Below are 12,146 nucleotides of genomic sequence, written 5' to 3'. Positions count from 1 at the left end.
GTATCACTACACCAGTTTGAAGTAAATATTAAAATAGTTTCCTAACTGATCATCCTTTAAAAGTTCACATGTGGCTCCACATTTGTCCCTGTGCAAGTACAACTACTAATGTTGTGTAATGCTATTAATCTCATGTTAGCATTAAGCTACATAGCAGTGCTAACTTAGTTATATACTAGCACTAGATTAGTTTAAAGATTATGTGAGGAAACCAGGTCATGTTTAGTTTTCAATGAGTGTATTTAGGGACTACACATCGACTCAGTTAAGATTTTCACAATGGAGCTGAAATAAACTATAACAATGCTTAAATAGAACCTCAGTATCCACGTTACTTAGCGCTGACTAAGCTATGACTACATGATCCAGTTTAAACAGGAGGCTAGCAAGGAGGCTAGCTGGTTTTAAAGTAACTACAATATGAAAATGTGGAGGAATATATCCTGTAACTAGTCTGATTTTGAAGAGGAAGATATAAGAATTAAAAGAAAAGGAGCAATCTGCTGACATTTGGGTAAAGAGGAAGGACACAGATCAGGCCAAGACAGACCCCAGACCCAGTGTGTGCAGCCAGGTCAGACACAAGGATCCAGTTACCACCACCGCCAGACAATAAACCTGAACTGATCCCCTACTACCACATCAAGCTCCACATACTGCACCCAGAACAACCAACCTACCTATATACACCTTTCTGAGCTTATTTATTTCCACTTCATGATCCAGATTATTAATGTAAAGATGTTTTTATTTGTCATGTCTCTCTAACGTGGCCACAGTTATCAATGCAGCATCAGAAAGAGGAACACAGGCATTTCCTTTCTGAGTGTCGTATTTTATTTGTGCTTCTTTGGGAAATGATTCAAAATGAGGACAAACCTTATCTAACTGACCATCTCAGAAATGGAAAATCTTATTTTCCTGTGGTCAGTAAACGTAGCATAGCCACAGCAGCTGCTCTCAGTGGAATTTTGTACAAATATGAAAGCAAATATTTTGCAACACAGACTGTTTAGCGCCTGTATCCTGTTTCCAAGGCAACTTCCTGCCACCTTGGTTAACCAAACCGGATGAAAACCCACCAGAAGAGGCAGCTGGACCAGGCTGTTAGAAGCCACAGGGATCAGTCAGCATACATACTGGAAGTTGCTGGTGGATTTTTGTAGTGACACCTTCAAACAGTTGTTGAAACGGCTTAGATGTGCTCGCTTGAAACATAAGAATGACTAACACAGAAATGATCCAATTAACTGTGGTTTTTATTATAAATGCCAATATTTCTGCAAAGCTTGAGATTAAACACAGATGTGATGTGCATCAGCATCAAGGTCATGATTTAACATGTTCAGCAAATGATATCTTAACCGAACCAGTGTCTCACTCTGAAAAATATGCACAAGCTAAATGTGTCTGTAAATCACACAGTGTGGAGCTGCAGCCCAAATAAGAGCATCATCAGATCTACTGAGAAAATTTACCTGAAAACATAAATATATTTGTAAAGAAATAAATATCTATAAATGCTACAAAAATAAAAAAAAATCATTTATGCTTTAATTTGTTTATCAAATGTGGAATAAACATTTTATTTCTGCTTTAATTTTCAACTGTGTCCCTTTACTAATAGCCCTGTTTAATTAGAGGAGAAAAATGTCCATCAGAACCAGAACCAGGAAGGAAAACCTCCATCAGAACCAGAACCAGGAATAAAAACCTCCATCACAACCAGAACCAGGAACGAAAACCTCCATCACAACCAGAACCAGGAATAAAAACCTCCATCAGAACCAGAACCAGGAACGAAAACCTCCATCACAACCAGAACCAGGAACGAAAACCTCCATCAGAACCAGAATCAGGAACGAAAACCTCCATCAGAACCAGAATCATGAAGGAAAACCTCCATCACAACCAGAACCAGGAACGAAAACCTCCATAAGAACCAAAATGGAACGGGACAAAGAGGGACAGCCATCTTCCTGGATTGGCTGGGGATGGTGAGGACGGGAAAGAGGGGTCAACGAGCATCAGAACTCTAATCCAGGAATTCCTGCTGAGAAAGAAGAAAAAACACAAATTAATGACGACAACGTTTCATCTGTCACATACATTTCTGTATTAGTTTCTGCATAATTATGCAAATGAGGTGGGCGGTCCTTCAAATCTTACCTGTATGTTACACACTCATCAGAGTGTAGAAATCATATTTCACCAACTTTTGACAGAAAGCTGAATCAGAGAAGTGCTGTTAGAACCTGATCAGCTTCTTGATCCAGAGGACGAGTGTTTTTAGACCACTGTTCCACGTTGAAGGTGAGCTGGTGACATTAATACAGATCACTTCCCTGGTTGTGGTCTCTGTTTCTAAGCTGTGAAGTGGTACCAGGAGACATTCTGAATGATTAAAAGAAACGAAAAAAATGTCAAACAGCCATGAGAACTTTGTCTTATACTGGTTGTTTTAGTCCAGTAAAGAAAAAGCTGGTTTAGTTTAAAGAACTGAAACTGAGAATATTAAAAAATAAGCAAATTTAGAGATGAGTCCAGACTGAAGGTGATTCATGCTGTAAGTTCAGTTGAAGTTCTTGAGAAATACAGTCAGCTCATCACTTTCTAGCCTCAAACTGACCTTTAAGTTCCTCTGTTAAACACACACAGCGTGCTGACAGAAAAATTAGATAAAGGATTTAGCATCAAGAGCTAACCGGTTAAACATTCCTCTAAATGTTCTGATCTTTCTGGACAGATTACGCTCAACAACATGCCAAACCTGGAGTGAAAACATGTGCATTACAGTCCTGTATCACTAAATTAAAGTGTGTTTAATATCCTGTACATTAACATAAAGTCCAGCCAGGTGGAAAGACGTTAGCAATGATCTTTCAGAAGCAACTGTACATCAATCTGTGAAGGGTTATAAGGTCATTCCCAAACTATTAGTCCATCAGAGAAAGATTATTCACAAGTGGAAAACATTTAAGACAGCTACTAATCTTCACAGGAGTGGATGTCCCAGCAGATCAGACTGTGCTGGGCAACATCTTTGACTCGCCAGGCCTCAGTTAGCAGGTTCATAGTTCATCCGAGGAGCTGGAATGAAGTTATTTTGGGAAAATGGCAGTTATGAAAACTGAATAGCTGCAATGTTTTGCTCAGATAAAGGACTCAACTGGTCACATGGGCAATTATAGTAATAGTTTGACAAATTTTCATCAATAATCTGCTTCTATTTCCCTCAGAAACATGTCAGCATTGCAATGTGTGATTTAGATACAGGTGTGACAGAAAAAGGAGGCTGGGATGATTTATGTTTGCTATCTGTGCACCATCTCTTACAAACCTAGATTTAAAACTGGTATGTACAGCTGCAGATTTTCTGCAGAGGCTGCAGAACGAGGCTGGAGCACTTCATCACCACATCATCTATTAGTTAGTCATCAGAGCTGAAAAGCAGCTGAGTCACGGCGCCCCCTGCTGGTCAGTCACATAATCTGCACATGTGACCTCCCTGTCACTGCATCAGTGGGACAAAACAATGACATTGTGTTGGCAATGGTGAGTCCAGCCATAGAGAAACAAAAGATAACTGTACTGAGGACAAAAAAAATGTAAGAAAAATGGAAATAAAAATAAATTCTATTCTAATATTTAAAAAGAGGAAGATATATATACTTTTTTCTTATTATATATATATATAATATATATATATATATATATATATATATATATATATATATATATATATATATATATATATATATATATATATATATGTATATATATATATATATATATGTATATATATCAATAAATAAGTTAAAAAAATCAGAAACATATATCAGTCTGTCCAGTTTGGAAAAAACTGTTAATCAGTTTCACCTGCTGTTGTACAAATGGACCAGAAAATAGGTGGAAATGAGAGACAGTTACCAAGACAACCCAGGAATGTTCCTGCAGGTGGAGGCCACAGACCTTTTCCCTGTCTTCATCCTTTCTGATTTTTCTCACGTTACTTGAGGTAATCTGAGGCGTGTCTGCACCCACAGAAGCTGCTCAGGTAGAGCAGCTCATCCAGGATGGTGCATCAATGCTGCTGTGGCAAAAAGGTTTGCTGTCTCCCAGCAGTGTGGAGAGCATGGAGGAGATACCAGGAGATGGGCTGGTACACCAGGAGATGTGTAGGGGCCATAGGAGGACAGCAACCCAGCAGCCGCACAGCTATCTGCTCCTTTGTGCAGGAGGACCAGGAGGAGCCATGCCAAAGCCAGACAAAATGACCTCCAGCAGCCACCAGTATACATGCTTTCACTCAAACTGTCAGACTCCATGAGGTGGTATGAGGACCCTGCATCAACAAGTGGGGCTTGTGCTCACAGCCCAACACTGGGAAGCCCAGTTGGCCTTTACCAGAGAACACCAGGACTGGCAGATTCATTGGATACTGCAGCTCTTTAGTTTAATCTTCTGCCCATCGTAAACAGGACTATTTGAGAGTTGAGCTACTGTTTGTTATAGTTATCTAAATTATTTATGTTTATAAGCATTTATGAATCACAGGGCAGAAATATACAGAGCAAAAGGCCAGCGTATATGTGCTGTAGTATGTTTAGGAGTACGTGTGTGTGCATGCGTGTGTGTGTGTGTATGTTTGTGTATATATGGTTATAAAACAGAACAGTAGAAACAAATTTCTGTTTTCTCATGTATGTTAAAGAGTCGATTAAATAAGTTCTTTACTATTTTTTTAACAAGATGAATAGATTTTCTTTTTTTGTTTGCTGTTTTCCTGTGACTAACAAGCATTTTACTGATGCTTCATTTTAAATAAATTCATTCATTCATTCATTCATTCATTCATCCATCCATCCATCCATCCATCCATCCATCCATCCATCCATCCATCCATCCATCCATCCATCCATCCATCCATCCATCCATTCATTCATTCATTCATTCATTCATTCATTCATTCATTCATTCATTTATTCATTCATTCATTCATTCATTCATTCATTCATCCATCCATCCATTCATTCATTCATTCATTCATCCATTCATTCATCCATCCATCCATTCATCCATCCATTCATCCATCCATTCATCCATCCATCCATCCATTCATTCATTCATTCATTCATTCATCCATTCATTCATCCATTCATTCATTCATTCATCCATTCATTCATCCATCCATCCATTCATCCATCCATTCATCCATCCATTCATCCATCCATCCATCCATTCATTCATTCATTCATTCATTCATCCATTCATTCATCCATTCATTCATTCATTCATTCATTCATTCATCCATTCATTCATCCATTCATTCAGCTGCTTACCAGCTTTAGAATGAAACACTGTCTGGATTCTCTGAACGTTGGACGTTCTCTGTAAATTCCTCCACTTTAAAACAAACAAGCTCGTTTTGTTTTCCAGCGGAGAAACTGAGAGTAACAGGATCCACGTTCAGGCCAGCTGTTAAACGAACTTCCCTCATGTGTTGTTTGTCTGTCATGTTGTTCTGGAGGAAACGCTCTGCTGGCTTGATGAACAAAAACAGCAGCAGGCTGACTTTCCTCAGGCAGTTGGTGGTGATGAGGATGATGATGATGGTGTCTACGGTGGTCTGTGTCCTCTTCCTCGCTCTCAGCGGTGAGTCCGACCTCATTTAACTTTTACACTCTGCTAACTGGACATTTCAGGAAGAAGTTGTTTGTCTTTTTAATGGAGTTTGAGGAGATTTAAGGATATAAAAGGAAAAATCTGCCTGAACCTGAAAACATCAGAAAAGTTGTGCAGTTTGAACAGATAAATAAATAATAAATCAAATTAAATGAAAGATTTCTGTTTCCTTAACTGGATCTAAAATGTTTGAATCCTCTGTGATCTGTGAATCCTTTGTGGCTTTTATTAACTAAAAACAAAATAAAACACAAAACATTATGAAGATCATTTAGTTACTCATCTATAATCACATTTTATTCATCATTTTCTCCTTTTAAAAGTCATTTTCAGCTTTAATCTCATAAATAAAGGAAATATTATCTGTAACAACATAGTTTTTTACTGAATGCAAATGGAAAAACAAAAATTCTGCATAATTCATGTTTTTCTGCAAACTGAGCACCAAAAGTCAGGAAAGTGTTTGGTGGATTATTTCTCCTCTATAATAATACCAACTCTAGTTGGATCATACATTATTGGAAAGCCTGATTAGTCGCCTTCACAATGAGGCGCAACTTTCAAAGTTTGTGCTTCTGTGGAATGAACAACACAACCAAACATAAACGTGCACTATTCTCCTGTTGGTATCCACTCTGGTGGGATGGCTGATTGAACTCTCCTACATTTTTCACACTTTTTTCATTTTCCACTGTCGGGGACCTGAGTGGTGATGAAGATCCATACACAGCTTGGTACCTCCTCCTCATGCTGGCCAGGTTTAGCTGTGGGATGGTACCTATTCCAGAAGGTCAACCAGTGGGTTTGTTTTCTTACTCTACTCCCACATTCTGGAGGTGGTACGATGATCCTGGCTCTGTGGAGGATGGAGTGAAAGGATCACCACCGGCTACTGATACAGCTTTCCAACCATGATACAACATCACTTGGTTTTATAAAAGGGGAGAAATAATCCACCATTTATTTCCTTACTTTTTGTGCTAAGTGAAGGAAATGTCAGGAAGCTCTGTGCATGTTGTAAATAACTGAACAACTGATAATTTTTTTCTATTTATAAAATTATTTTGAACGACTTTGAAGAAAAATGTCTTTTTTGACTTTAATGTTTTCAGGTTTCCAGCAGCATGTTGCCACATGGCCAGCCCCCACCGTCCAGGTGAGAGTCGGGGAAAATGTCTCCCTGCAGTGCCCCCTGCTGGACAGCTCCAACTCCACCATGGCCACCTCCACATCTGATGAAGCAGCCCCCGCCACCCTCAGCTGGTACAGGAAGACAGCAGGACTTGGACCCATGCTGCTGTTGAGCCTCATGCCTTCAAACGGCTCTCATGTGAAGTATGGAAATGGCATTGACCCTGAAAAAGTGTCTGCTACAGCCAACGGCTCGCTACTGCTGCAGGGGTCCAAAGAGAGCGACTCGGGGGTTTATTACTGCGGGATCAGCTACGGTTCTGAGTGGAAGCAACACATCCCATCACAAGGAATTAAATTCACTGACTGAGAGGGCTTCAGTTCGTTCCCATCACAGCTGATTTATTCATTCATGAGACAGAAGAGGAGATGTGGAGGAAGTGTGTTAAATGTGTGACCTCACTTTTCCTGTTAAACTATTATTCTTTAGTGCTTTTTGGACCAGGCTTGGGTCCTGTTGTGGATAACACCTTTCAGTGTGTTTGACTGACAGTGACTAGAACGCAAGCTCATTAAAAATGATCTACGATGACACCTGTTTCCCCAGTCAAGGCCATAAAACTTTCTAGCTGACGGTTGACTTGTGTTAGGCATCCAGGTGGCCAATAATTAGCTTGGTGGCCTTGAGTCGCGTATAGATATAAAACCACCAATGACAGCCTACATGCATCAAACTAATGAGGAAAAACCCAGCACCTATGATTACATCACCTTAATGTCCTACTGTTTTTACTGTTCTACTGTTTTTACTGTTCTAATGTTCAAGAAAACTAATAAAAATCTAATAATCCATACTTGTATATGATGGATGATTGTTTTTATTTATGCATTTATCTTGTATTGTGTAGTTAGAAATGAGCACCTGTATGATTACACTGAAATGCCACCTGGTTTCTAGTGAGAGAGCAAAACTAAAGTTTGATTGAGAGGGGTCAGGGTGGCCAGGTGTCCATCCGTCTGTCCATCCGTCCATCCGTCTGCCAGCCCATCCGTCCGTCCGTCCATCCATCATCTATACCGTTTCGGGATGCGGGGAAGCTGGAGCCTAGCCCAGCATTTTTTAGCAGATGAGAGGCAGGTACACCCTGGACAGGTCACCAGTCCATCGCTGTGGGGTGGCAACCTTTGTAGAAAAATGTTGAGTGACGGTTGTAAGACATGATTAGATGTAAAATGTTGGAAATTAATGGCTGAATTCAAAACAAGGTGAGTGTATAAAAAGTTAGGAGTGCATGCCCTGTGTTGTATAAAAGCAACTCCCCAAGAAAGTGAAATCAGTCGCAATTTAGGTTTTGACTCATCAAATTTGTTGTCTGTGTTCCTTTTTTAATGTCTATAAAGTAAAATTGTCTCATACAAAGTTTTTGACTCCTGACTCATTTTTTTTCTATGGATAGATTCTTAATAAATGTTTGAACACCTTTTTTTTTTATATTTTTGGACTTACTATGACTCTATACAATAGAGAAGTTTTATGTAGCAGCTACTACAGTTCTATATTTTGACAAACACAGATTTTATCCACATGCAAACAGTTCTGGGACTAAAAAACAAATTTTTAGGAAAAAAGATTTGGAGGGTCAGCATTTGGCTCACAGTGTCAGATTGTACAGGGCTTGCATCACAGTATATGGCATTAACTACTCTGTTTCCATGGCAACAGCAGATCGCTCTGACGCTAATCTTGTTACAGGGACTTTTTTACATATTGTTTTAAAGTGCTTTATAAATAAAACTGGATTGGATCTCTCATGAAGCTGCATGGCTTGGTTTGAGTCTCATTTACCAAACCTCACCATGATCTGATGATCTGCTCCACACAAGCTGCATAAAAAATGTTTTAATGTTGATTAAAGACTCAAAAAACTGGCTCACAAATGTCAGACATTAACACCTGAATTTATTTACAGTTATTAAGAAAAAAGAAAAAAAAAGAAAAAAGGAAAAATACAGGTAAAAAAAATTGTGAAAAACATTAGAATATAAGGAAATACTGTTAATTAAAGGTAAATGATACATAATTAATATAAAATACATACATAAATGAGAGTGAGTAAAAGCAGATAAAAAAATCAGTTTGATAAAAAGAAATAAATTTTAAGGAGAATTTATTGCAAATGTGCAACAACAGGCATCACGGAGTTAAATCCTGGAGGTGTTAAACTCATATTTTTAATCTTTTTTTAAGTTTTCTTTTAATACAGCTTTAACATTTAACAAACAAAGCTGTTCGTTGAATTATCTGAACTCTTTAAGTCTGATTTAACTTGTGTTTCAGCTGTGATGGAAGTTTTTGTGTTTGTGTATTTTCATCGGTTTAATAAGAGCCTCATTCTGGTGATGAAAGAGAAAGAAATTTCCTGTTTTTCTGTCCGTCACCAACGGCCTGAGCCAACGGTCGACCTGATCCCAGAGCAGTTCGTCTCCTCTGGAGACTGTAGGTTGTTCTGCTCCAACAGTTTCTCATGTTTGTGTTTTCCAGAAGAAAAGAAGAAGTTTTCACTGCAGAGAAGCTGCAACACAGAGGAGCTCAGCAGAAACTCACCGCAAGGTAACGAAAAAAAAACTATTAATGAGAAGATTTTTGACGGGGAATCTTATTTATGATCAAACTTTAAAAATCTTTGGACAGAAAATCAACATGACTTAACCTTTAATTAAATAAAAACACATTAAGAAGCAAATAAAATGATTGCTATAAGTTAAATCTGTTTCTAAAACTTTATTTAAGTTTCAGTTAATTTCAAACATGTTTCAGGGTTTTTTTATTTAAGTTAATGAATAAAACTGAAAAGGTTCGTCATAATTTTGATTAGAACCTTAATAATCATTATGAGAACTATAAAGCGTGATAAAATACGTGTTTATGTTGTTATAAGACATTATTACAAAACACCACCTAAATGAGTTAAAACAAAGACTAAAAATGAAAAAGTTAACAGAAAAATACAGCGAAAGTTTCTGATAACGTTTCATAACAATGTTACAGTGGTTTTATTTTAAATATTGTTTTTAGGTACTTTCTGCTACTAAATTTCCTTTTTTATATCCCCTTTTTAAATTTAATTTAACTCTGGCTAATAATTAATTTAAAGACTTCATAATAATAATAATAATAAATTAGATTTCACTGTTTATTTTCGGAAGAAATCATCATCATGTGTTTATAAAATCCAACCATGAGAAGTAAAGTTATTAGAATATTTCAAACATATTATCCATTTCCTATGCCTGTTCACACACACACATATATGTGTGTGTGTGTGTGTGTGTGTGTGTGTGTGTGTGTGTGTGTGTGTGTGTGTGTGTGTGTGTGTGTGTGTGGCCATAATTCCAGATAAGTTCTTTTCCAGGACTCTTATCTCAGCTGACTGTGTGGAAGACCGGGGTGGAGGACGACACGTCTTCAGGATGGACTCAGCCGTGACCTTCATCATCCTTCTGGGGTGAGTGTCCACAGACAGCAGCAAACTGCTCCTTTAAAGTCACGGTTTGTTCATGTATCCTGTGTTGTTGGTGGTCATAGTTTTTTTTCTGCTGCTGAAGGTGTTCCAGTGGACAGTCCGTCTCTTTCTCCATGGCTTTCAGCAGTGGGACTCACCTCCTGGTGTGCGACAACCAAGAAACAGCTGTCTGTGATGAAGATGATGAGCCACTTCCTCATCACAATGATACAAAAGGTACAATATGGGATCTTATTTTGATGTTTTTATTTTGGGTGTATGAGCGTCAACATTAATAATTGTGCAGCAGTGTTACATAAAAAACAAGATTTTCCAGGTCTTGTTTGATGAAGACTGAAAATGAAACAGGGCCAAATACTGAACCCAGAGGAACACCGTGAGGAGATCTGAACATATTCAGGTTTTTTCCTCCCACATTGTTCAGGAACTTTGCTAAAATAAGCTTATTTAAATTTTATATATAAAACATTTCAAACTATCCAAAGTACTCACTCAGTTTCTCTTCACATAAACTTAAAGTTTAAAAATTATTACATATCTAATGTTAAACCCTATGAGATGGAACATCTCAGTTTTGAGGAGTCCAGATGGAAACGGTTAACATTCACACACAAACTAAATGACACAAACACAAAATGTGCAAAAGTAGAATAAAGGAAACAAAGAAAAGCAGATTTTTAAACGGCTGCAATGTGTTTGAGTTAATTATAGAGTTGAAACAGAGTACGTTTAAATTGGTGAACTGATGACATAAATTAATTATTTAAGAGTAACTTTTACCAGTCTGAGATTTACACATAAAAAATTAACCAACCTTTCTACAGATACAGATGGGGCTTCATTACATTACATTACAGTTATTTAGCTGAGGCTTTTATCCAAAGCAACTTACAGAAGCAGTAGCGTTTAGGGTCTTGCCTAAGGACCCAACTGGAGGATGTCAATGCTCATCCTGTGGGGGATTGGCCAGATATATGGCCCATGCTTTAGTCCACCTTGGCCCCCACCTTGGATCATACATAAATCTGATGTTTACAACATTCAGAGGCCAAAGTTGGGTATTCGAAGCACTCTGATAAACAAAATCACCTTTTTTCTAAAATAAAACTCCCAAGCGATGCCAAACTGAAAGAATTCCGTATTTTTTCTAACATGATGAGTGTGGAGTTTGTGAAATCCAATGTTTTTCCGTCCTCAGGTTCCTCCGTCGCTCCATCTGTTCAGATATTATCCTCAGTCCGGGTCACTCAGGATCCAGAATCTCCTTCCCTGCTGGTCTGCCTCCTGAACGGACTGAACTCACCACAGCAGCAGGTCATGTGGTGCCGCGATGGCATGCAGATGATGTCAGCCAAGGGGCCATGGACAAAGGCAGAGAGGGGCTACAGCGCCACCTTGGTCTGGGAGGTCTCGGCTGCAGACTGGAGGTCCACATCATCTTATTGGTGCGGGACGTTTCAGGAGGGCCAAGCGTACAGATATAAACTCTCTTCAGAGGACTGAACGATGGCCTGGAGGTCATGGGTTTGATACAAACTCAAACTGCTGGCTCTTCCAGCTCCATCACTGTATGTCATTTATCACATTTAGACTTTAAATTATTCTTTCTATGATTGAAAAATATTTGGACTTCATAACAGTTAAAAATCTACAGCTGAAACTTTGATTTGGTTTAAAAACAAAAGAGCTGAACATGATCAATGACACTTTAATATAAAATTAAGGCTTTGTGATACAGACTTGAACTCCTTCAGAGGGTTTACAATTAACATAGAGTCTAATACTGCTGTTACTGGTGGCTTAGTT

The 12,146-nt window shown here is 38.3% G+C and overlaps 1 protein-coding gene across 1 annotated transcript; it reads left to right on the top strand.

Annotated features, from left to right (window-relative positions):
- The first annotated feature begins 5,602 nt into the window (after window positions 1-5,602).
- Window positions 5,603-7,620, top strand: sid1 (secreted immunoglobulin domain 1). The gene is made up of 2 exons (XM_042006988.1): window positions 5,603-5,655; window positions 6,798-7,620. The coding sequence occupies exons 1-2, from the start codon at window positions 5,604-5,606 to the stop codon at window positions 7,184-7,186; spliced, it is 441 nt and encodes a 146-aa protein (XP_041862922.1). The 5' UTR covers window position 5,603; the 3' UTR covers window positions 7,187-7,620.
- The last annotated feature ends 4,526 nt before the right edge of the window (window positions 7,621-12,146 follow it).

The sequence above is a fragment of the Melanotaenia boesemani genome, chromosome 14 (genome assembly GCF_017639745.1).
Source record: "Melanotaenia boesemani isolate fMelBoe1 chromosome 14, fMelBoe1.pri, whole genome shotgun sequence".
NCBI lineage: Eukaryota > Metazoa > Chordata > Actinopteri > Atheriniformes > Melanotaeniidae > Melanotaenia > Melanotaenia boesemani.
Note: the sequence above shows the minus strand (reverse complement) of the source record. Positions and strands in the feature narration are given on the sequence as shown.

What these genes read in the sequence shown, in the direction of transcription:
- sid1 (XM_042006988.1), top strand. Translation starts at nt 5,604, where the DNA reads ATGATGATGATGGTGTCTACGGTGGTCTGTGTCCTCTTCCTCGCTCTC. An exon ending in CCTCTTCCTCGCTCTCAGCG is followed by an intron (nt 5,656 to 6,797) that starts GTGAGTCCGACC and finishes TAATGTTTTCAG; the next exon opens with GTTTCCAGCAGCATGTTGCC.